Below are 25,973 nucleotides of genomic sequence, written 5' to 3' on the forward strand. Positions count from 1 at the left end.
TTATTGTTATTATTATTATTTACATTTATATAGTGCTTTTCTTGAACTCAAGGAAACTTCTCTAATTAATTAAGCAAGCAATAGCAAACAAATAAACCATCAGACAAGCACTAAACTGTGAATGTGCCTGTGCGTGATTGTAAAGGAGCCATTGCTGATCCTGGAGGTGTGCCAGTGGCTCTCCTGTTTGGAGAAATGTCGGCCGGCATCGTTGCTGATTTATGGCAGATGCGGCACGCCGTAGCGCTGCTCCTGAGTGAGCAGAACTGGGACGCACCCCGCCCTGCCGCAGAGACGGGCTGGACACGCTGCGCGTCTAGAACCAGAACCGTTGGGGGGGGGCCGAACAAACTGACGTGTTGTATGTGAATTTGGCACAAATGGAAAAATCACCATGAACTGTGTTGGATGTAGTCAAGCCTTGTTTTTCCGTTTCCATTTCCAGTAATAAACTGCGCTGTGATATTGCAGTTGGCAGCCCTGGCTGCAGTATTCATAAGGGCCGGAGTTAACCTGTTAAACAGATGGGATGTTTCTAACCTCTGACCTTTAGCCTGGGAGCAGAGAAGTTTAACCTACCAACCCCCCCCCCCCCTCCCCCTGGGTCAGAGGATTGTATATCAAATGTGTATCAATACTCAGTACAAAAATATTGATTGGGCAACAGCTCAGTCATGGAAGGGCCCAGTTGAGCCAGGTGTGAGCAGGACTAAGAATGGAAAATTTGGATTGGTTTGCTACTTCCACTGTTGGCACTCCTATTTCAAGCTTATTGGGCAAATGATGCTACAGCGGTTGCCATGGTTCAGGTGTGAGCAAAACCCATTTAAACGTTAAAGTCCCAGGGGGCATGTTAAATAAAAATGATTACATTTGTTTTGTTTTTTTTCTGCTTCCAAGCTTATTTATATTTTCTGTAGAGCTTGATGTAGATGTGTAAAGTTTATATGAATTTTGAATGAAAAGAAAAAGAAACATGAACAGTGCTCATAAACCCCACCTACCGCTCCCCTCACGAGCGGGAAAAATCAGGATGGGCCATCCATGTGTGTCTGAACTTTTGTTCACTGCTGGGACTTGGCCAGACTGTTCCAGTGCAAACGCACAGTTTTGATACAAGTCATGCAGGAGGGACCAGAGACATTGTCCCCCCCCCCCCCCCACCCCCAAGAGACAGACCTGCCAGTTTACAAACATTAAGACGTTGGAGAGTCACTGACTGCTGATGCCAGCATTAACCGAACTGAACCATAATCACGGCGTTCATTTCCCTGGAGCTGCAACCTTTTGCTCTCTCATTCAGACACGGTGCTGTTCTTCTGGCTCCAACCTGTTAAAAAAAAAAAAAGCAGCACGATGAAGCAGCAGAGCAAACATGCACTAGAAAGGCACTGGAGGAGCGATAGAGCCTCCATCTCTCCCCACCGGCTCTGCGGCCTGCTGGGTAGCATAACATACACGCAGGGTTCAAGCGCCGGCCCAGACCACGTGCTGTCGTCGCGCTCCCCCTGTGTGTCCAGGGCCGTGACCCACGCGTGTCTCTGGGGCCGGGGCCGCTGGCTAACTCTGCTCTCGGCATTCTTTGAGCGCCGGGCCCCGCCGAGGCTCCGGAGAAACACAACGACACAGAGCGGCTCTTAACCCAGCCGGCGCCCTGCCGCTCCGGGCCGCGCCGTGCCGGAGAGGGGCTCTTCCGGACAGGAAGCGTGAGCCCCGGCTCATGTGGAAGCGCTGAAGCTGAGCGTCTTTTAATTGGCTCCCCGACCGTGGGGGCTGTCAGCCCAGCGCGCCGGTGCTCCTTATTCTTGTTCTCTCTGCAGTCTGCACACTCTCAGCTTCCCAGTAGCTTTGCTTTGTCTACAGCCTAAGTTCACCGAAACTTCAAAGGTCTTATTTTAGCTTCAGACTGCTTAGTCTGACTATTCTTAGTTGACCCTGCTTTCTCTCTCTCTCTCTCTCTCTCTCTCTCTCTCTCTCTCTTTCTTTCTTTCTTTCTCTCGTTTGTGTCTCGGTCTTTCTCTTTTCTTCTCTTTTGTGTTCATGTTTGTAGATGGGAGTGTGGCGTAAGAATCATGTCAGCGTGGTGCATTCTAATCCGTCCCAGACATGAAGTTGAATTGTTTCTTTATTTAAGACAGATTTATGTATATTGTTATCATTCCCGTCACCTCTGGCCATCCAGCTGGGTGTAGTATAAGCGGTTTTAGCCAGTGCCTGAATTCAGACAGTAATGCGTTCTTTAAATCAAATAAAACATCTGGGTTTTGGTCGTTTAAAGGTCCAGCGGTTTTTTAGATTTCACTGTGGATTTTTAAAAAAGCTTCAAATCCCAGCATATCACACGCAATCACAAATGAGTGTTTAAGAACAAACCTTTCCGTTTGGTGAGAGGATATATTTGTCGTCTCCCTTTAAGTCTCTGTGGGTTTTGTGAGTGCAAAACAACGACAACAACATTAAAAAAAACCCCACAAAAAATAAAACAACCGCAGCTGCCTGGTCAGTGTTGTGTATTTTCTCTAGACTAGATAACATCTGAGAACAGCGCGGAGGTGTGTAGATGTGTTGGTCCAGTCACATCAGTAATTAAGCTGCCCACACACGCTGTCAGACACTATTCTGATAGACCAGGCCAACGATTGAGGACGACTTGCGCGCCACCTCAAACCCCGCTAGCGTGACTATGGAACGGCACAGCCATGGAGCACTGTGACCATGGGACAGCGCAATTACAGCCTAGTGGAGTGGTTTGAAGGAGTGAGCAGGGCTGTGGGGTTCACACCGCCACTTTTGAGTTCAGTTATTTCCTTCATCTTCACGGTATTTTTAAAAAATCCTGTCCGTCCATCCCATGCTCTTCAAACAGCAGTAAGAAGTTTTATTGTGTTTTCCTTTTCTCTTTTCATGGACTAATTGTGAATTCCAGGCTGCAATTTGAGGTTTGCTGCGTCCATCGTTTTTGTCTTTATTTTGTCTTTTCCCCCATGGAGACGTCGCACAGGCTGTGTCGTCGAGCCAGCTCTTGCTGTACTGACACTTTGGGTCTGAATGTCCAGCTCGCCCGCCTGACCAAAACTCTTCCGCGGGCTTCGGGCGATGCGACAATGCAAGCGTAGCGTAAACGTCTCCACCCGGTCTCGATGCGCAGCTCTGCCCTCGCGCCTGTCAGATATCCCTTCTGTTTCGACTGAACTTCAATCCCCCAGCCGGCCAAAAACAAACAAACACCTGTGATTATAACTGATGGCTTGGTAGCGTCTGATGGACTTGTTTATTTTTTTGTTGGAAGGAGCCAAGCGAGGTGCCCATTTCCCTGCCCTGCAGTGGTATAAGAGACTCCTGCATTGCATTGTGGGTCTGTGTTGTGTCAGAGGTGTTTTAGTTTGGTGGGTAATTAGGCTTTTCTCAATCAGCAGCAGTTACGAACAAGGTGGTGCAGTCATCATCATATGAGACTAAACAAAGACTGAAACAGGAACTCTGGATCACCTGGCACTAAACACGCATGCCGTGGCTCTTTCCAAAGCAAAGTGGCAACTTAAATATGCAATTTCAAACATCATTAGTGCACATTTTTAATGCTTGTTAAATTGAATTACATGTCTTCTGTGTTTGATGTGCATTGTTTATGTAGCAGTATTTATTGGTGCGTTTTGATCTTTTGCGGGTATGTGCTTGTGTGCAGAAAATGTATAACACTGCCTTTAGTGATGGCACTGTAACATGTTACATTTGTTTGAGATGATCCCTCTTTGATGTGTGTTCTCTGTGTGGTGTGGTGATGCATTTGTTTGGTGTTGTGCACACCATAACCAGACTTGCTGTGTCTGAGCACTCCACCAGGACTGTAGCAGACACATGCCCTGGAGCTGGTATACTCAGAAAAGTCTCTCTCTCTCCACACACACACACACACACACACACACACACACACACACACACACCCCTTCTCTTTCCCTCCCCAGGGAGCAGAGGGTCTCATGGTTTCCATACCGCATCCTTTGTCATAGAAATCCATAGCATTTCATAGCAATCCGAACATCCATTTTGCCTTGAAAGCTACCGGATTTGTCTTTCTTTAGACCATTCGTCTATGATTCGTCGTCTTTCTCTAACCTTACTGGACTTGTACAGTTTTGGCCTTCTGTAATGATGTTCGATTTAGGCTCTCAAGCACTGTTGTTCAACAGAGAAGGAACAGCACATCTTACATATACTAAATCTCCGAATGATAAATATTTTCTCTTCTAAGACAGGTTGCTACTCTTACTCAGAACTCTTCAATGATAGTGCGAGACCTCTGCTAGTGTCCGACCCAGGAGACCTCCGTGCACATCCTGCAGACTGTAAATCGGTGCTGAGAGAATGCTGAGAGTTTGGTACCAGTATGATGCGTGGTTTTTTTTTTTTGACCGCTTTAACCTTGAGGAAGTTTCTGGAATAGATAGTGTTTATTGGTTATTTTAGTGACGTTCACTGGAGTATAACTCAGATTTAAACTGCTCGTGGGTGTCCAACAGCAGGGCCCGAGGCCGTAAAAACGAGAATGGCGCTTCAGGCCTGTCCCTGAAATCGATCCACATTTGCTCGTACGCTCTCACTCACGAGTGAAGTGTGATGTCGGAGAGATGACCTGGAGAGATCAGGTCGAGTGGTTGCCATAGTGTCAGGCCCAGAGGTGGCTGGGTGGAAGAGGTTGGGGTCAAAGTTGAGAGGTCACAAATGGTTGCTTGTATCCTCTCATCAGGTCAAGACGGGAGAGGTCAATGGGAAGCATAAAACCGTATCAGGCGGCTCCAGAGTGACCGCTGGAAATCCAATAAGCGTCAGAGGTGCCGTCCCAGCACATTTCCGAGATCGTTACGGCTCTTTGATTGGGGTCATCGCTTTCTTTAATTAAAGAATGATGCCTTTTCCGTAGACATGGAAGCTACATTTATCTGAGTGGCAGCAAGCTTCCGACACAGACGTTCTCCTGACGGTGTGGGCAGTGACCTCTGGAGAGCAGACCAATCAAACGGCTCGCTGTCTCTGCATGGCTATGAGCCCCGCGCGGTCTGAGCTGCCTTTAATGGGAACCGATGCAAACGAACTGGGAAGGGTTTAGCGCAAAGTGAATACATATGTCATCACTGGATTTTAAACCGCACGTTCTGAGTAACAGATCTGTTTCTGTTTTTGTTTTGTTTTTTTCTGCTCAGAGGAACTTTGTGATTCTGCTTCCTGGGTGGTTTAGGTTCAGTCCTAGACAAGGCCCTATTATGGCCCTCCATCTCTCCATCCGTCTCTCTGTCTGTCCCTCCATCCCACTGTCCTTAAGCATGTAATCTAACCATCTCTAAATCCCATCCATCCCTTCAGCTCTCCTTCTGTTTTATCCCTCCATCCATCGCTCTGCTTTTTTTTTTTTTTTTGCTTCCAAGTTTACTCCCGTCTTTTTATTTATTTATTTTTTGTTTTATCCTTGATTTTGTGGAGTGAACCTTTCGTCCACCGTTTACATTCCTCTAGTCTTCCGGCCACTGCTTTATTTTCCCCCATTGTGCTCTTAAACGCCCTCTCTGTAACAGAGAGTCTCAAAGCCCCTCCCACCAGTCTCAAAGCCCCGCCCACGTGCACCGAGAGGCTTTAACTAAAAAAACAGAGACAAATCTGCTATATATCAGCAGCTATAATTATGAGTGAAAGCTGAAAAACTACGTCTCTCTCTCTCTCTCTCTCTCTCTCTCTCTCTCCCCCTCTGTCTCTCTCTCTCTCTCTCTCTCCCCCTCTCTCTCTCTCTCTCTCTCTCTCTCTCTCTCTCCCCCTCTGTCTCTCTCTCTCTCTCTCTCCCCCTCTCTCTCTCTCTCTCTCTCTCTCTCTCTCTCTCTCTCTCTCTCACTCACACACACACACACACACACACACACACACACATTTTGACACTTGCCATGTTAACAGGTTAAAGTGTAGTTTATTTTGGTTTGGTTCGCTTTTCCTCTCTCTCTGGGACTGGGGAAACAGCACTGTTTGATGAAACCAATGTGTCTGTCCCCATCTTGAGTTTCGCTCTATGACTTTAGAAGTAAGCAGGTGATTAAAAATAAACTGAGTTATGAAATTATCAACTGCGTGTCAAGTCATCCTCACATCCATTCTCTGCCCTCGCTAATAAATTATCTCCTGACCATTTAAAAAAAATTTGAAGTCTGTGTAATGTGATCCCTGATGTATTTCCTTTTGCTGATGTATGCTTCTGGAATCTTCTGGACAGTTTAGACTTCATACGTGGCCGGAATGCTGCTGTTCTTACTGTGCTGTCGAGGATCCAATGGAAAGTGTTGAAATGTCGATATGACTGTGGAAATAGCTGACGCGTCTCCAAGGTGACGGGGGTTGTGGTTTGCAGGGCTGTTTGGACCGATACCCACTTCTACATCTGAAACAGAGTGGGAGCAGTAGTCAACACGCTGCCCCCATCTCTTACTCCTGACCTCTGACCTTACATCTGAGGAAAACTGGCTTCACTCTGTTACATTGCTTTCTTTCTCTCTCCCTCTCTCTCTCTCTTTCGCATATACTCTTCCTCTTTTACTGTCTCTCTCTTACTCACTCACACACACACACACACACACACACACACACACAGATACACTGTATAACTTATAACTAAGGCTATAGTACTTGAATCACTCTGTGTGTGTGAGTAAACCACTGCTGTTCTGTGTTTTTACAGGAATGGCAGAATTCTATCCAGAAAAACGCTGGTCTAGCCTTCATTGAACTGGTCAACGAGGGCAGGTAAATATTTAGTCCCCACCTGTCAATACGGGCAGGTGGCTACTCTTCACCTGTACATGAGGGCAGGTTCCTATTAGAACTCCCCCCCTTGCTGGTTATCAGGGGCAGTTAATGAGCCACTCGCCCCTTGCTTTAGCCACCTCTTCATTATCTGCCCCTGTCTGTGCCCCAGGGCACTACACACACACACACACACACACACACACACACACACACTCGTACTGAATGAGAATCAATACCTTGCAAAACGAGGTTTCACCAGTGACCCCCAAGGTCACAGTGACCCCAGAGGTCACAGCTCCTGTCAGTACGGGCGAGTTACCGCAGGCCCCGGTTGGGAGCGGCCGGCAGCAGGAACAAAAGGCTTCCCGCCCGCAGGCCTCGCCGAGAAATCCAGCTCATTTTTCCGAGAGGAAGTGCATGTCAGCTCTGCTGGACCCTTCCATTACCCAGAATCCCACAGGGATGAAAGAGAACCTTATCGGCTTCGGGCTCTTAGAACTCCCTTATTAATGCCGGCGATGCTAATTTATGCTAATGAATGCGTTTGTGCGCAATGCTAACGAACGTCCCAGCACGCTGGGTTTTTCCCTCTTTAAAATAGCAGGGGCATCTCTCTCGCTCGCTGGCCCTTGCACAGACATGCACCGCGAAGCGGCGGCAATTCTGTCCATCCTGTTTCAGAGTCGCAGCGATGCGTTGTCGTTCGTTTGTGCGCCGTGGCTCCTAAAGGTGCATCGTCTGTAGTTTGTCCGTGTTGGATGTTTCTCGGTAGGGACGTTGCACCAGATGTCTGATGGGCTCTCGTGCGAACAGCTTGATTTGCAGTGCAGGGGATGGTAACACTATCCTGCTCTCGCTGAGAGAGGAAGAAAAAAAAAAAAAGAAACAGAAACAGAGTCGAGAGAGAGTGTGTGCGCGCGAGAGGCACACCTCTGGTGCGCGACGCCATAAACCGAGAAGCCGGCGGTGCACTGAGGTTATTGATGGCGTCCAGGGTGAGTGGGGCAGGAGTGGGGAGGATGAGGGGCTTCAGGGGCCAGTGGGAGGCCTCGTGCTGGACAGTCACCAGAGAGTCCCGGGCACCTCCGCTCCCCCGCTGCCCGGCTCGGACACTCCAGGCTCGGGTTTCCACCCTCCTCCTTCCCCCCTGTTATTCTTCCACTTTGCACGGTCCGTAGCCTCCCGACCCGTGGAGAGCGGATCCATAACCTTGTGGCCTGGACCGGGCTGCTGAGACCTGCTGTCTTTATGACTCACTGTGGGTCAGAGCTGGAGGAGACAGAGGAAACCTGATCTCAGAACGGTGCTGCTGACACCCAACATGCTGTGTGGATTCTAAGAATTTGTGTTTGTGTGTGTGTGTGTGTGTGTGTTTAAGAGGTACGAGTGCTAGTTCATATGTAGCAACAAGAACAGGGTTAAGGGTCAGGGTTAGAAGTTAGAACTCCCTTCCTCTCCATATAATTAGAGATGCATATCATTAACAAATCAATTAGTGGTTGTTTTAGTGGAGCTAGTTTATAACCACTGTGGCAAATGTAATTTTCTGCCTTTTTAGCGGTGGGTGTGGGTGTGTGTTGGGGTGGGGGGGGGCTCTGATTTGGTCCTTAGAGCCATTTCATTTCACTAAATTTTATTTTACAGATGCTGTGTGTGGGTGGGTGTGTGGGTGTGGGCGTGTGTAGACTTCCACAGAGGAAGTATTTGAGTGTTTACTATAACAACACAAGGGATTATCTGTGTCTGTCAGCATCTAGTTACTGACTTGGATGGTCTTAAAAGACTTGATGTGGGATTTCTACAAATGTTGAACTCTGTTCTTTTGTCTCTCTGTTCTGCTGTCTCTGTTCTTCTGACTCTCTCTGTTCCCCTGTCTCTCTGTCTGTCTCTAGACTGCTGAGTCACACTATGAAGGATCACCTGGTGCGCGTGGCAAATGAAGCTGAGTTTATCCTGAGCCGCCAGAGAGCAGAGGACATCCACAAACACGCTGAGTTTGAGGTACACACAAAAACACACAAACGGCCACACTTTACACTCACAACAAACACCGGTAATGCACTGAACTGATTCCTTCTTAAGAAGAATGAAACTTTATGCAGTGTAAACTGATTCTCAAGTCATCCTAGACATACCCTCGTGGTGGTGTTCTTTTTAAATAATTAATTTCTCTTTCATTGCTGGACTATAACTTTTGTCTGAGGCCTGTAATCCCATCGCTGATGTCGAGCGATTATTATTCTCTTTCTGTGAGAGCCAAGAGTCCACGCAGCTGTCCGTCACCTCCAACGAGCTGCCAGTGTGATGGAGAACAAATGTTTTCTTTTCAAACACAAAGTGCACGCGGCCTGTGCTCTGGTGTTGAGACTATGAGGAGTGCTTTTGGCATTGTGTCCTGCCAAAACATGGCTGGGGAAATGATTTATCCCTGCCCACAGCCAAAAGGCACTGCCAGTGAACAACAGACAACGGCATGACGCACACACACAGACACAGAGACACACACACACACACACACACACACCCCACATACTTAAACACAGTGTCTTCTTTGTATCAACTCTTTCTCAAAATTTTCTTTTCTATTGTTCACTCTTACATATCTTACACACACATACACACACACACACACTCAGACTCTTTCTGAATCATATTATGTCAGTTTGGTTCCCAGTTGAGGAATATTTTGCCACTGACAGGAATACAACATCTACCCTCAACCTCTCCCTCCCTCTCTCTCTCCCTCTCTCTCTCCCTCTCTCTCTCCCTCCCTCTCTCTCCCTCTCCCTCCCTCTCCCTCCCTCTCCCTCTCCCTCTCTCTCTCTCCCTCTCTCTCTCCCTCTCTCTCTCCCTCTCTCTCTCTCCCTCTCTCACTCCCCCTCCGTCTCTCTCTCTCTCACTCTCTCTCTCTCCCCACATCTCTCTATCCCTCTCTCTCTCTCTCCCCTCTCCCCCTCTCTCTCTCCCTCTCCCTCTCCCTCTCCCTCTCCCTCTCCCTCTCCCTCTCCCTCTCCCTCTCTCTCTCTCTCTCTCCCTCTCTCTCTCTCTTCCCCTTCACCCCCACCCCCGATACTTAAACCAGTCTGTGAGGGTAGATGCTTGGTACCACTCCAGAGCTCTACAGAGCCTGCCTGTTTTTTAAAAGCCCCTGTTCACCTTCCCATGCTCTCCAGTAGTAAAATGTTATGCTTTCAGAAAGGTTCAAGGCAGGGTCCTGTATTTGAAACGGCTAAAAGAAAAGTGGGGGGCGGGGAAGAGTGAATGCGAGTGTAAAAAAGTAAACATGATACCTGGGGAGCGCCGTGAGTGTCGGGTTTTGTGCGGAGCTCTGCAGTAGTTGGCTTTAGGTGAGGTCATGTTTTGTAGGTCCAGGTCCTGCATGATTGGCCCCTACGGCCGTATATTGACATCCAGAACTCACAATTCAAAAATCCCATGGGCCGCCATAAAGCCGGACTCTCCCCCACCTCTTGGGTTTGATTGACAGCATTGCCAAGTGTGCTGCTGAATGATTGTTAGAGTCAGTTACGGAGATGACTGTGTTGCATGTCCTTGAGTGGAATCAGACCCAGTTAGCTCCGTCACGGCCCTGTTATTGCATTCCCTTCTAGAATAGCTAACTGCTCTCTTCCCATAACGCTACTGGATTAACAGATTCTCTATCTGTCAGGCAATAGCTGGACAGAAAACAGCTCCTTTTTGAGTGCTAGTTCAAAATAAAAGTCCCTTTACTGTCAGTCAAATGACCAATGATTGCTAGGACTAAAATACTACTAAAGCTGCATCACAGAGACTAACTCGACAAAACCAATGTCATAGATTTTAACTCGACTAAACCAGCATCGCACAGTTTACTAAACCAGCATCACCCGGACTAGTTTTATTAAATCTTCATGGAGATTAACTCTACTTAGCTGTTGTTATAGAGACTGACAGTGTTGATAGTAAAATTCTAGTTAATCAGTTTGATATGTTGACTAGTTAAAGCAGGTCATGATACTAAGCCAGGCGTCAGGCTACGCAGTCATGCAGCGCCTGTGCTTAAACAGCATCTACTAGGCTCAGACTCTCCTTAAACAACCTTCCTCATCCTCGTTCTCACCCCGGCTCTCCAGAGAGAAGCTCAGCATGCTCCGCCTCGTCATTCCTGTTACCCCAAATTCCTCGGATCGGCTGTAATCTTGCAGGCCCGTGCTCCTGGGACGCTCTCTGCTTACCTCGCTCTCGTTCTAATTGGCCCCTCTGGTGTTCCTTGGAGCACCACACAGCTGGTGTCACGTGACCCACCTCCGTAGCCGGAATCAGGAATAGTGCTGACTCGAGATGCAACACCAAAGTAGAACGTCAAAATAACGAAGATGTATCGTGGACCGAAATAGATGAAATACTGTTTTCATGTTTGATTCTAAACAGATATCCAAATATTAGAAATTCACAGGTAGGGAAGCAGAGGGCTGTTTACAATAAAGGAGCTTTGTCTGTGGTCGCCTGGGGAACAGTGCTGTGCAGGTTTTCCTGCTGTATTTTTAACACTGCAGTGTAAGTTCCCACAATGCCACTGGGTGAGAGAAGGGGTCACTAGCTGTGGGTTGCCGTGGTTACATAGTCACGCATGAATGTCTGGTCCAGTGTGGGGACCGGTCACTGCCACCCATTCTCCCTGACTTTTTACTGTTTCCTCAAAGCCCAAAATGGCCAAACCTCCTCACGGCTCAACTATGTCTTACAGAGACCCAGAAGAGCTGAATCAGGTGTGTCTGGCCTGACTGCTAAGTGAACTGGATGCTTTTGACATTTTGTGTCCCTCCGTAGGGAGCGGATGGCAGGTTTAAAGGTTACTGTAGCCATTTTGGAATCAGTGTTTACATTTTTACTTGATTTGTGTTCCCTGCTGAACCTGCTGGTCAGGCGGCTATTAGCCACGCCCCCTCACTTAGCCACGCCCCCTCACTTAGACCCAGTCGCTACTGCACGACCCGTGAGGCCCTGATAAGTGCCCGGCTGATATTACTCTATTGATTTGACCTCGTTCTGGTTGGGTCGCTCCTTGCACACAGCTACTGGTTTCATTTCGTGCTGCCACAATAAAACTAACAGGCCAGTGAAACACGCCCCCGGGGGAGGATTTTCTGATGCCCCACAACCCCCATCTGGTCCTGCCAGCATGGCACTCTCTGTTTTGAAACGGCACGCTGACCGTGTTCGGTCCAATTGAGGTGGAGCAGCAACATAGCAGGCTGGGAGACCAAAGGTCCGATTAGATGCTCCTTCTTTCTGCCCCTGCGCTGTGGGATTGTCATTCTAATGTTGGGAATTGTTTTTTTTTTCTGTTTCGTTGATTAGCTGGCGCTTCTTTAGGAATTTAAAATGGGAATGTTGAGATTATAAAGTTATAATGTTTATCACCGTTTAGCAGGTGGCCTGTGACTGCATTAGCTGGTAGGGTATGTTCATGGTGCGGGTTGAGTGTGTTCAGTTAAGGGTCAGCATCGTTTTGTGCTGTGTTCTGTGTGCGGTGATCTGATCTGGCGTGGTGCTTCTGTATGTAATGGGGTAGTTGTATGGAATGGGCTGCTGATAAATTATTCACCAGATAAATATGAGTTTAGGTTTGCTCTCTGTCAGCTCTAATATCTTTTAGTAACAGTGATGGAAGAGACCAATTATTTAGACTGTAAAGATTGCTTATGTACGATTCTCCCTCTTTCTCTCTCTCTCTCTCTCTCTCTCTCTCTCTCTCGCTCTCTCTCTCTCAATTCTCTGGTTCTTTCCCTCTGTGAACAAGCACGCACTAGGTTTGAGATTGAGTTATCTACTCCAGCCCCTGGGACAGGGATGATGGTGACCATCAGGTCCTGATGGACACTGAGATAAGCAATGGAAATCCAATTATCTTTCAGTGTTCTCTTTCTAATAGGATCTCAAATACAAAAAGATCCCTTCGATCGCCGTCCGTGGCCAGGAGTGAGTGAGATGAGGGAGCAAACAAAATGCAGAGATAGACCGAGAGAGGGAGACGGAGGAAGAGAGAGAAGGAGAGAGAGGGAGAGGGAGAGGGAGAGAGAGAGAGAGAGAGAGAAAGAACAAACACTCTCGAGAGAGAGAGAGAACTCGAGAGAGAGAGAGAGAGAGAACTAGAGAGAGAGAGAACGAGAGAGAGAGAGAGAGAGAGAGAGAACTCGAGAGAGAGAGAGAGAGAACGAGAGAGAGAGAACGAGAGAGAGAGAGAGAGAGAGAGAGAGAGAGAGAACTCGAGAGAGAGAGAGAGAGAGAGAGAGAGAGAGAGAGAGAACGAGAGAGAGAGAGAGAGAGAGAGAGAGAGAGAGAGAGAGAGAGAGAGAGAGAGAGAGATGGTGACCTCTGCTACTTGTTATGGGGTATTTGTTCATTAGGAGTGAAATGTGAAGGGTGCAGGACTACAGGGGCAGATGGAGAGTTCCTGATAGAGGAGAAGGAGAAAGAATGAGGTGCCCCCCCCCCCGTCTTCCCTTCTATCTGTCTCACACGCGCTCTCTCTCTCGGCTACCTTTCACTTGATCCTGATGTGATTAAGTTAAAGTTGAAGTGTGATTTTGTGTGTGTGTGTGTGTGTCAGTGTGTGTGTGTCAGTGTGTGTGTGTCAGTGTGTGTGTGTCAGTGTGTGTGTGTCAGGGGGAGCAACAGTAACAGAACCGATTAAGCTGTAGTATGTAATGTGTCTGTACTGTGATGCTGTGGTCTCTGCAGCGATGTCTGTTGTTTAAATGTACACAAATCAACAGCATTACAGTCACACTTAAATACATGCAGACTGCAAACACAATAACACAAACACCCACACTCAGGGTGCCTGAGGATTTAATTCTGTACTGGCTGTACTGGTTGCCAACAGAGATGCTCTCTCTCTCTCTCTCTCTCTCTCTCTCTCTTTCTTTCTCTCTCTCTCTCTCTGTTCTCCTCCCTCTCTCTCTTTCTTTCTCTCTCTCTGTCCTCCTCCCTCGCTCTCTCTCTCTCTCTCTCTCTCTGTCCTATTCTTTCTCTCACTTTCTCTCTTTAATTGATTCCCCAGGTAATTCTGGTGCACAGGCACACTGTGTGTGTGTGTGTGTGTGTGTGTGTGTGTGTGTGTGTGTGTGTGTGTGTGTGTGTGTGTGTGTGTGTGTGTGTGAGAGAGAGAACAGGTCATATCCCGTCCCTCATTGTCCCCTGTAGTTCTGTGACAGCAGTAAGCCAGTGAGATGACCTCCCGTTGTTCTGTACGCTACGTCTGCAGGCCCGTACAGTCCACATGCGCTTAAATTACTCCAAACTTGAGTACTGTTCACACTTTGTCTGTTTTTATATCGCCTTTAAATACATGTTCGTAAAGTCAGGAGTGCTACATTGTGAGAGAGTCGTGTGTGCGTCTCTGAACTCAGTCTGCTGGTCACCGTGGCGACGTGGCTGTGCACGGTTTCTATACCGAGAGTGAAAACAATATTCTGCATTTATATTCCTTCTCTCTCTCTCTCTCGCTCTCTCTCTCTCTCTCTCTCTCTCTCTCTCTCCCTCTCTCGCCCTCTCTCTCTCTCTCTCTCTCCCTCTCTCTCTCTCTCTCTCTCCCTCTCTCTCTCTCTCTCTCTCCCTCCCTCCCCTCTCTTCCCCTGGCTGCAGACCATGTCCATTTTTCACGTGCCCGTGCATATCCTTCATTTGACTATTTTTCACCCTAAAAGGACACGCTTGATTCCCGGCTCGCTTCGCACGCCGCGACCTTGGAGTGCGCGCGGAGTCGCTCCGCCTCCCCTCGAAGAAGAGCGGCGGGGCGCTGGAGGATTGGCAGGCGCCCTAAGATGAAGCGTCTGCCACGCGTGCCGTGCGAGCGCTCCATTAAAAGCGCACAACGAAGGAGGCCAAGGGGGCACACCGGTGGTGGTGGGGACACAGGAAGAGATAGTTTCATGATAAGTTGTTTCGCCTACGTTAACCTTGATGGTCACCATGACTGCTAAGGGCAGATTACAGTGACAGCCTGTACTCTCTCTCTCTCTCTCTCTCTCTCTCTCTCTCTCTCTCTCTCTCTCTCTCTCTCTCTCCTCCCCCCTTTCTCTACCCTGTATACTGCATTTGTGCCCTGTAGTGTCTGGGGAGCCTGTAGTGCAGGGAAATCAATACAGGAGGCTGCTGCCTGACAGGAGTTTCGTTGCAGAATTGAAGTGCCTGTCAGCCAGTGTCATTCTGGGACTTTTGTTGGCCATTGGACTTTTAAGGCGTCGTTTTTCTCCGACGCGCCTCTCCTCCGTCTGCCCCCACCCACGCCCCCCCCCACGCCCCAGGTGAGCGCAGAGGTTCTGCGGGAGACTGATAGGTCGAGAGATCGAGTAAAATGAGAAACTCTTTGATTTGTTAATCTTGGCACCCCACCCCCCCGATTCCAAGGGTTCAGTTTCCATCCTCATAGCATCTCTGAGCATCCTCTGGCTTCAGCAGAACTGAAGAGAGCGTATGTGTGTGTGTCTGTGTTGGTACCTTCAGGGGTATTTGCATATAGGAGACGAAGCAGTGAAGGAGGACTTGTCCCAAGGGGAGTAGAGAGAGCGTGTGTGTGTGTGTGTGTGTGTGTGTGTGTGTGTGTGTGTGTGTGTGTGTGTGTGTGTGTGTGTGTGTGTGTGTGTGTGTGTGTGTGTGTGTGTGTGTGTGTGTGTGTGTGTGTGCATGCGTGCCCCAGCCATCACTGGTGGGCTGTGAACATCAGATTCTGCTGATCTAATAAGGTTCTCACAGGCCTTCATAATGAACCTCTGACAAGCACTCCAAAATGTGTGTGTGCGCGTGTGTTTGTGTGTGAGTGCACATGGGCGCACACATTTGTGTGTACATGCACTTTCCTCATTGGGCTGTGTGTAGGTGTCATTCCTATGAGGAGGTGATTATGTTCTTTAACCCACCGACCCTGTTTGTATCAGGCACTGTACTGTTGGACTCGTGGTGTGTGTAATTGGCTTCACAGCACAGTCAGACGGTTACATCTGTTTTTGCTTACATTCGCCAGAAACTCCCAGCAAATAATGGCACTACAAAAAACCCCACGGCTCTGTTCCGCCGTATGGGTTCGGGTACAGCGAAAGCGCAGCGTCAAGACGACCTGGTTTTTTTGTCTTCAAAGAGAGAGATTGTCATGCCAGCAGACTGTCTGGACCTGTCCTGTCCTCCCATGGGTGGAGAGGGTGGAGCAGGTGGAGACAGGATGACAGTGACGTGCACTAGCTGTGTGATCGGGTGTCGGGTGTCTACCCTGTCTGGTACTGTCACAGGAAACACATAGCACAGGCAGATGGGGATAATTAGTCTGTCCTACACATAACAGTCTCTACTGGGCTCCTCTCTGGACAGCCAAACGTTTTGGACATGGTTAGCCCTTCATCACGGAGTTTCAGGGTTACTGCAGGATACAGACCTCAGCATTTTCCTTGAAACGTTAACGGGCGTTTGAGTCTGCGGTTGACAATTGCAGGGACGTCGCATTTTGCAAACAAAACGGTGCTGTTTGACACAGTGGCTGATGGGTAAATTTGGGCGCTAGTCAACACTGTAGGATGGTTGACATCGTTTGGATGATGTCACCTCTCAGCTTTTCTCGTCATGCTCGAAGGCCGAGGTTGCGCGCTCAGCTGGTGGGAAGCGTTTTTAGTCTCGCGAAAACGCCGCTGCGTGTCCAGGAAGCCCATTAAATCGTTCCATGGTTCACAGCCGTCACCACAAGCTGATGAAGTGCCTGTTTATGGAAATGTGTTTGAACTTGTGGCAGCTAATTAATAACGCGTTAATCAGTGGCTGAAAAGGAGCAAAGCAAACCCAGAAGGTGGTTTGCTCTCTCCATCCCGGCCGTGCTGATGGGGCGCACGCACACCCTTTTTGGCAAGACCTCAAAGCTTTGGACAGGGCACCCAGCCCAGCACTGCGCCAGGGGCCATGAATCAAACATCATATTAAAATCCGGTTCGTTTTAGTTAGTCTTATTGCCGTCGATCTCGCAGTATTTAGGATTCATACGAGCGTTTTACAGCCTGATTTCCAGCGTGGACATGCATGTTAAGCCCATCAGTGTTTTTCCGTGACCTTTATTCTTTTTTTGAAAAATCTTTTCTTCATTTCATTCCCTCTAGCTGGCTTTTCCGATCGCAAACGTTCAATCTCTTTGCCTGGATTTGACCTTCTCTGTAGGCCGAAGACAAATCGCGCTCTCTCTCTCTCTCTCTCTCTCTCTCTCTCTCTCTTTTGGTGCTCTCTCTCTCCACCTCTCTCTCTCTATCTCTCCCTCTCTTTCATCCATATTCCTCCATCAGACAGTGGCGTGGGTTAACGTTTACGCATTCAGCCCGATTCGTTTACCTCCTCTCCCCGAGTCTGCCTGCGCTTTAAGGTCAGCGCCCAGTTAAACGCCGCAGAAGGAGACGCAGATTGATAATTAGGAGGAGCCGAGGCCCCGCTAATGTGATTCATCTCCATGGATTTCCTGTCATATGTGAGGAGTGGACGTCCGGATCGGAGGGGAGGGTCCATTAGGAAGCTTTCTGCTGCGTTTACCACTGGCTATCTCTCTACGCAGTCCAAGCAGAAGGAGCGCGCCCGGGCTTCAGGGCTCGGCGGAGACATGCTCCACCCATCCTGCAGTTCAGGGCCTAATTGAATTTTGGGCCCATAACACACAATGGATGGAGCAGGGGGAATTGCATTAAGAGAGCTCCGATCGCTGCTGTAACCTTTTGGCTTGATTGCTGTTTTCTAGACGTTGCATCACGGGCGAGAAGACGTGGGCTCTCCGCTCTGCTCTCCCGCCTTTGTCTGGGACTGCAGAAGTGCTTTTCTCCCTTCGTATTACTTGGCTTTTATTATTTGTTTAAATAATTTTTTGTTGGTGCTTTGGTTTTCTTTGGTGTTGAACACACTATATAAAAGTTTTTATAAAAATCTTTCTGTAGCATGAGGTGCTTTGTTACACCATCACATATGAGTTCAAAGACCTTTTGATAACAGATTCTGACAAAGAATAATGTGCCCCTTTGCATTATGGGTATTTTCTACATTTTTTAGTGTAGCCCAAAGGCATTAACAAATACGTGTCCAGCGTTATTAATCACCGTGACAACGACTTGGAAATGACCCAGAGTTCCATTTGTTTCCTGTGTGTATAGAGTTACATGCGTGCGCATGCACATGTGCGTGCATGCATGCGCGCACACACACACACACACACACACATGCACACAAACACACTCACACGTTCATATCATCTGTGCATGGAGATCCCTGGAGTTTTTTCCTTATATGATGTATATTTTTAACATTATGTTTCCTGAATGGCATGTATTTCGGTTTACATTCTGGGATGCGTTCGCTAGTATAGGATATACACTGATGTGCTTTTGTTACATACATATTGCATGTGTGCAATATACATGTATAAATCAATGGACTAAATAAATAATTGTGCACAACATATACTGAATATACTCAACCAGCCAGTGCATTTTTCCAGACACTAACCCACCAATACTGAAATTGTTTAAATACATAAATCCATATATAACCATTTTTAAGCCATTACCGTGTCATGGTAATCAGGCTATAGATTCCTAATGTGTGTGTGTGTGTGTGTGTGTGCGTGTGCGTGTGCGTGTGCGTGCGTGTGTGCAGTCTCACTGTGCTCAATATGCTGCTGAGAAACGTGATGAGGAGAAGATGTGTGACCACCTGATCAGAGCTGCCAAGTACCGAGATCACATGACTGCCACCCAGCTGATCCAGAAGATTGTCCATATTCTGACAGACAAGCACGGAGCCTGGGGAAACTCCTCCTACAGGTAACACGGCTGCACACAGCTTCACACAGTAAAGGTGTTATATGTTCTATAGGTGTTCTAGGAGCTCTAGGTTCTATAGGTGCTCTAGGCTGTCTAACTGCTCTGTAGCTCTCAGCTCTAGGGTCTGATACTCTGCAGGTTGCTACTTACTGGCAGTTCCACTGGTACGGGCGGAGCCTCTCAGCCCTGAGGATGAGGTCTGGCTGACGTTCTGTTCCGTTTCTGGCGGACAGTCATGACCGAAGCTGTGACACCACAGCCATGTTGGATCCCCTCTCCAGACTTTAGCGCAGGCTCTGAACTGCAGATAGGCTGATGGAACTGGACTGCGCTGCAGATGTTGGGTTTGGAATGGGGTGGTGGGTCTGGGATCATGAGGCAAGGGTTTCGTGTGGTGAAGCCCACCTGTGTGCGACCATGCTCGACTCCTCGCTTCCTGCCGTCCCCTGCGTTAGCTGCCGTTACGGCGGGGACTGTGCTGAGCCCGCTGCCCTGAATATAACGCGTGGGTTGTTGCGTTTGGCCAAGATGAAAGCAGAAGCGGCCGTTAGCTTTGCTGCTGCACACGAGCAGCTGCTCTGGACCAAACCCGCACACACGCCTCTAATGATGCCTGTGCATGCGGGCCTCTCTAATCTTGAGGGGTGATGAAACTTTCTCACTGTTACCCAGTCTCTCATTCCTCCTCTCTGATCCCCTCCTCCTTGTTAGCTTGAGTGCGGTCTCCTGAGGCTAGTGTAGTGGTCCATGGCTTGTGGATTACGGTTTCCTGATTTTCACTTCCCCGCTCCCTCTCTCTCTCTCTCTCTCTCTCTCTCTCTCTCTCTCTCTCTCTCTCTCTCTCTCTCTCTCCCTCCGCTGATGCATACAGATGCCCCAGAACCCAAACCCATATTCTCACACGTGCTCGTGACTCCATGCAGGCCGGGGGCTAAAAGGGACTAATCCCTTATTTACCTACGTGTTGCCTCTCACCTCTGCCCATGGATTTGCTCTACCAGGCAGCAAAGCAATAACATCAAATCTACTTACAAACACTGGGAGCTGGGAATCGTCTCAGAGCGCTGACTGCGTTTGAATCTCAGAATGGTAGAATGGTCCTTGATTACCATCTAATTTTTCCTGCCCACAGCCTCTCTCTCTCTCTCTCTCTCTCTCTCTCTCTCTCTCTCTCTCTCTCTCTCTCTCTCTCTCTCTCTCTCTCTCTCTCTCTCTCTCTCTCTCACTCACACATACAGATTAATAATGTTGGTAATATAAACAGGGTTTGAGAGGAAGCACTGGTAGTGATTCAGAAACCTTAATTAAAATGTAACGCCTTTTTCTAGAAACTTTTACAAAACCTTAACAAAGTATTATTTAAACCACTACATGTAATACGACTACAGTTATATGAACATGCAAATGCCCTCACACGCGCGCACACACACACACCCCTGCACATTCAGTCTCTATGAAAATGAAATCAGTTGTCTCGGAGGGCGTCCTGTCTGTGTGATTGCACTCTCTTTTGTTGAGAGGGTAAGAACAGAGGCACTGGGGTCCCCCTCCATAAAGATGTATTCCCCACAGCTTCCATTCAATAAAACGATGAAAATGAAAATATTCTTTTCCTCGTGGCCTGATGGGAGCTGTTGTTTCCTTGTGGCAGCCATCTAATATCATCTGACACTCGCTGACCTGCCTGAATGCAATTTGTGTCTTAATATCCAGCTTACACCAGCTCCGGCCTCTGGAGACGTGAGGTGTTAGGTGATTCTCTCTCTCTCGTTCGCGCTCTCTCTCTCGTTTAAGGTTGCATGCTCAGAGTTTGGACTCCTGCAAACAAAGGAAAAAGAAACGATGTACGCATACACACACACACACACACACACACACACACACACACACTCACACTCGTCTGGGACCAGTCTGCCCTTCACTGTCATTGACCCTCCTTTTTCTTATTCTCTCCCTCTTTTGATTGGTCTTCAGTTTGATGGACAGTTGCATCCATCTGTCTGTGTGCGTGTGTGCTGGTGCAGGTGAGCATGTGATGTCTGAGAGAACCAGACAGACTGCAATTGTAGCTACAAATGAGCCTCCCAACAGCATATACTCTCTCTGTCTCTCTCTCTTGCTCTGATTCTCCCTCTCTCTCTCTCTCTCTCTCTCTCTCACTTTCTCTCCCTCTGTGTCTCTCTCTGATTCTCTCTCTCTCTCTCTCTGATTCTCTCTCTCTCTCTGTCTTCTCTCCTTTTATTTGGCGGTGTGGCCATTGTATTTATTTGGGTCAGAAGACAGATGATCTCTCATGTAGATGACACACAGGAAAGTGAGTGTTTGGAGGAGAGACGATGGAGAGAGGGAGGGGGGGGGGGCTTAGGTCTCAGAGGACAGATGTGCCTTTCTCTCATATCCTTCTCCACTGCATTTGAATGGTAGGACTAATGTAGCATGGAAATGTACTCTGCTATGGGGAGAACAGTCTACACTGCCCAGCCTGTTAGAGGGAGCGAGGGACCAATACAGCTAGAGAGAAAGAATACGAGAGAGAGAGAGAGGGAGAGAGGGGGGGGGGGAGAAGGGGGAAAAGAAGGGAAGTCAACAATTTTGTGTGTGTAAAATAAAGACAATATGAGCGAGTGTGTGGAATGTGGCTGTGTGTGTGAGTGTGCGGCTCGTCACAGCAGGACACACTAAGCGCTTCTCCTTCGTCCAGGAGCATGCTCTCGGTCCTCTTATTCCCTCTTGTCTTTTTCTTTATTTTTCAGTTTCTCACCTTCTTTACATCTTTCGCTTCTGCCTCCATGGCTTGAGCTCCCTTTCTTCTTTTCCTCGTTTTCTCTCCCCCGCCGTCTCTCTCTGTGACGGAGGCCCCGAGGTTGGAGACAGACGGAGCCCCGAGACATCCGTCTTCCCCCGTGTGGCAGGAACCCTCTTCCACACCAAATCTTAGCGATGTGCACTCCAATTTTTCTCCAGTAAATCAAATCTTCCCTTTCCCTCAGAAAGACGAATGCTGCAGAGCTGCACTGCTATAGAAAAAAAAAAAAAAATCAATGTGGCTAAAATTGAAACAGTATGCCTGCCTATCGATCGGCCGGGTGAGAGCGAAGCCCGTAGCTTGGGAAGTGTTCCGCTGGACAGATAGCTCACCTGTAATGGACAAACTATCAATATTAGCACTGCTGCTTCTCCCTGCGTGTCACTTCATGTCCTGGTCATCTTGAGGGTGACATTTGGTGATATTTGGCTTCACTCTCTCTCACACACACACACACACACACACACACACACACACACACACACACACTCTCAGCCTTTTGAAAGATCTGATCTTAAAACAAACTTCTTCTAAAACACACTGTTGTCTTTTTATTACACATCAGACATAAAAAAAAAATGGACAAAGATTATCCTATAAAGTGCGGTGGTTTTAATTGATACTTGTTATAGCATATAAATTGTGATAATAATATAATGTAATTTGCATGAACATTTTAAAATACTTTAACACATTTGTTAATATATTTTGATTAATAATTAATAATTTCATTTTATGTTAATTTATTTCATGGGTGTTCTTTGTATTGACAAACACACACACACACACACACACACACACACACACACACACACACACACACACACACACACAGTCACCAAGCAACTCTCTTGGGAGTACTGAATTCTGTCACACCCAACAATGTGTAGAGAAAGGTTCTGCCTTTATAGTCATCTACTGCTACAACTCTCTCTCTCTCTCACACACACACACACACACACACACACACACACACACACACACACACACCTTCCTCTCACTTCACGCTATTTAGAATGGTTCATTAGTGTGATCAGGGTTGGTGTGGTTAATGGTACCCATACATCATCCTCTTCCTTCATTACATGCTGTCTGATATGAAAGACCCCTGCTGTTCTACCTGCCAGAGACACACACCCACACACCTACACACACAAACACACGCATTATGTATTGCTGCACTTGAGGTCTTACGCTGACTCTAATGATGGTGTAGGAGAGTAGCCCCTAACGGTTGCCTAACTCTCCCCTTAATCGGGCATGAGACGCAATAAATGATTTACCCTTGTAGGGTTTTTTTTCCAGACACAACAGCATTATTTTTTTAAGCGCTACTGTTTTACTGCCCCCTCCAAAAAGCATAAAAAACCTACAAGGACTTACAAAACCACAGTACACACACACCCATATGTGCACACCCATAAGTATGCATACCCCCCCCCCCCCCACACACACACACTGCTAAATATACTGCGTATTGGCTAAAGTCGCCTGACTGATCTCAGCTTGAGAAGTGAAACCAAGCTCAGCGTTGGTTAAGTGGGACATGAAGTATCCTGCCTGCACTTCTCTCGTTCTTTCTCTTTCTGTCTTTCTCGCATTCTCTCTTTCCGTCGCCTTCAAAAAGCCTTATTCAGTGTTGAATGAATACGCTGCCAAATCAGACCTTATATCCACATTGTAACAGTGTATTTATGCAGCTTGTGTAATAGTGTGGTGTGCGAGCGTGTGCACGCGTTACTGCTGACGTTCTTAGATGTGCAGTAATGATTTCTGCTGTTTACGTTCCGATCTCGGCCGCGCCGCCAAACGAAGGAAGCGTGCGCTTAGCTATCTGTGCCATCTCTAGTGTTAGATGGCTCGGCTTACACTTCAGTAATCCTAGACGGGCGTGTGTGTACAGCCCGGCGCATCAGCTCGAGAGCTCTCCCCCAGGCGAAGCCTCCGTCCTGTTACGCCATCGCTCTCCCAGGCCTGCTCCGGCTCTCTGGGTAAACAGACGCGCCGCTTCTTAAACGGTGTGTGCGTGAGAGAGAGAGAGGGAGAGAGAGGGAGAGGGAGAGAGAGGGAGAGGGAGAGAGAGGGAGAGGGAGAGAAGGAGGGAGAGAGAGAGAAGGAGGGAGAGAGAGAAAGAGAGAGCAGAGAGAGAGAGCAGAGAGAGAGAGAGAGAGCAGAGAGAGAGAGAGAGAGCAAGCTTGTCTCGCGTTAGGGTTTTTTGTTATGTATCTGAGGATTAGATCGAAGTCCAGTTAAAACCTCTTGTGCACGTTTGTCTGAGTCAGCCCAGCAGGACTGCTGAGTAATTTGGATTAAGTGATGCACAGGTTGACGGCGAATTTTGGGCTGTCACACCGCAGCCTATACAAACCTTAAATGGGTTTATCAGCGTGGCCTGCTGCACTCTGGCGCAGATAAGCAAAAATACTTAGTGCATTACAGTATGTCATAACATACACACAGTTCGCCTTTATTTACAGTTCCTTCATAAGCAGTTTAACAAGAGCCATTAATGGCTTGGTTTGGCTATAAACACTTGAGATGTATGTACAAACATCCCATCCGAGAGAGAGAGAGAAACGGAGAGAGAGCAGCTGTCTTTTAGTCAGTTTTCCTCTCATTCTGTCTCTCCATCCACCTGGAGACTTGACCAGTGAGCAAGGATTAGTTTTTGTGAATAACTAGACATTAGTGTTCTGTCTTCCACAATGTGTGTGTGTGTGTGTGTGTGTCTAATGGCCCTGAGTGTTGTGGTCTGTGTGTGTGTGTGTGTGTGTCTCCAGTTGACTGCCTGTGATGTGTGGTGTGATGCCTGCAAACCCTAGGGAGCGTGTACAAGTTTGACAGCCTCAAATTCCACAGAATATTTTATGTAAAATTGTGTGTGTGTGTGTCTGGCCTGCTGTCTCTGCTGGCTTATGGAAATGGATTAAAATATGTCCTAATGAAAACACTGAGCTTGGCCTGTATATACACCCCAGTGGCCTTGGAGGGCAGAAAATAGAAACAGCGTGTCAAACAGGGACGTATTAACGGCTTCTGAACAGCTGATGTTCTCCATGTGCTAGTATGACACAGTCCACATACTCCACCGACAACCTGGTATCTGTCTGGCCGAGTGCGTGCATGTGTGCGTGCGTGTGTGCGCGCGCATATGTGCGTGCACAGGCATGCTTGCACGTGTGCATAGGTGCATGCGTGCATCTATATACGCGGGCGTCGTATTGAGGTGTGTACATGTGTGCATAATGTGTAGCTGATGTGTACATGTATATATGTAGATGTGTGTGTGGTCTATATTGTGCATGAATAGTTATGGTGGTTTTGTGAGTGAGTGAGTGTGTGTGTGTTTGATCTATTTTGAATGATACACTCTCTTATCTCTATCAGATCCCAGCACTCTTCGTTCACATCTCCCAAACATGACTTTAATGGAATCCACAGTTATAAGGCACCAGCAAGACACACACACACACATACACACACACACAGCCCTTTCTCGCTGTAGTAACTGTTTCAGATTTATGTGTTTCATACACCCTTAAGAAACTATATGACCTTGGTTGACCAAGGCCACGATAAGAGTCCCTGATCAATATTTGAATGAAAAGCCATATGGGAAGTTTTTAAGGTCTCTCTCTCTCTCTCTCTCTCTCTCTCTCTCTCTCACTGAAGGCAATATCAGGGTGGTATTGATTCTCTGGGGGCTGTAGTTAGTCAGGGGCTATCTCCTTTGACTAACCCCTTAGCCCTGTGGCACCCTGCCAGGGGTGATGGATGGTTACTCTCTGGGCCACAGTAATTACCTGCGCCTCCAGCCTGGTCATTTATATCAGCACTTTCACCATTTACCAAAAAATCTCCTTTATCTTTGGGAGGCAGCACTGTGCTTTTGCAGCGAAAGCAGAAAGAGTGACTCATAAAACTCATTGTAGTGCCGAAGAAAAAATGGTCCCCCTTCTCTCTCTCTCTGTGTCTGTCTCTGTGTCTCTCTCTCTCTCTCTCTGACTGTCTGTCTCTCTCTCTGTGTCTGTCTCTGTGTCTCTCGCTCTCTCTCTCTCTCTGACTGTCTCTCTCTCTCTGTGTGTCTCTCTCTCTGTCTGTGTCTCTCTCTCTCTCTCTCTCTCTCTCTGACTGTCTCTCTCTCTCTCTCTGTGTGTGTGTGTGTGTCTCTCTCTCTCTCTGACTGTCTCTCTCTCTCTCTCTCTCTCTGTGTGTCTCTCTCTCTGTCTCTCTGTCTGTCTGTCTCTCTCCCTCTCTCTCTGTCTGTCTGCCTCTCTCTCCCTCTCGCTCTCGTGCTCTCTCTCTCTCTCTTTCTCTGTCTCTCTCTCTCTCTCTCTCTCTCTCTCTCTCCTCTTTTTCTTTTGCTTGTGCTTTGTTTTTATCTCCTCTTTTCTTTTTCTTTTCTTTTCTTCTTCCTTTCCGTTTGTCAGCATCGCGCGCGCACACAGAGAACATGACGACGGTAAAAACCAAACGATCAGCTCGATCTGATGCTGTAAATATGCGCAGCCTTTCAACTGGGTAAACCTGAGGACCCTTGCGGTCTGCGCGCGCACACTAAC

At 47.9% G+C, this 25,973-nt stretch overlaps 1 protein-coding gene across 6 annotated transcripts in view; it reads left to right on the forward strand.

The window, feature by feature from the left end:
• Positions 1-25,973, forward strand: part of lrba (LPS responsive beige-like anchor protein) — a 191,063-nt gene that overhangs the window by 71,235 nt on the left and 93,855 nt on the right. For all 6 annotated transcript variants that reach the window (XM_035530261.1, XM_035530262.1, XM_035530265.1 and 3 more), the window contains exons 34-36: positions 6,716-6,780; positions 8,676-8,784; positions 18,439-18,605. In XM_035530261.1, coding sequence (XP_035386154.1) covers positions 6,716-6,780; positions 8,676-8,784; positions 18,439-18,605 — 341 coding nt within the window. The remainder of the gene's footprint in view (positions 1-6,715; positions 6,781-8,675; positions 8,785-18,438; positions 18,606-25,973) is intronic.

The sequence above is a fragment of the Electrophorus electricus genome, chromosome 9 (assembly GCF_013358815.1).
Source record: "Electrophorus electricus isolate fEleEle1 chromosome 9, fEleEle1.pri, whole genome shotgun sequence".
In the NCBI taxonomy this organism is placed as follows: Eukaryota; Metazoa; Chordata; class Actinopteri; order Gymnotiformes; family Gymnotidae; genus Electrophorus; species Electrophorus electricus.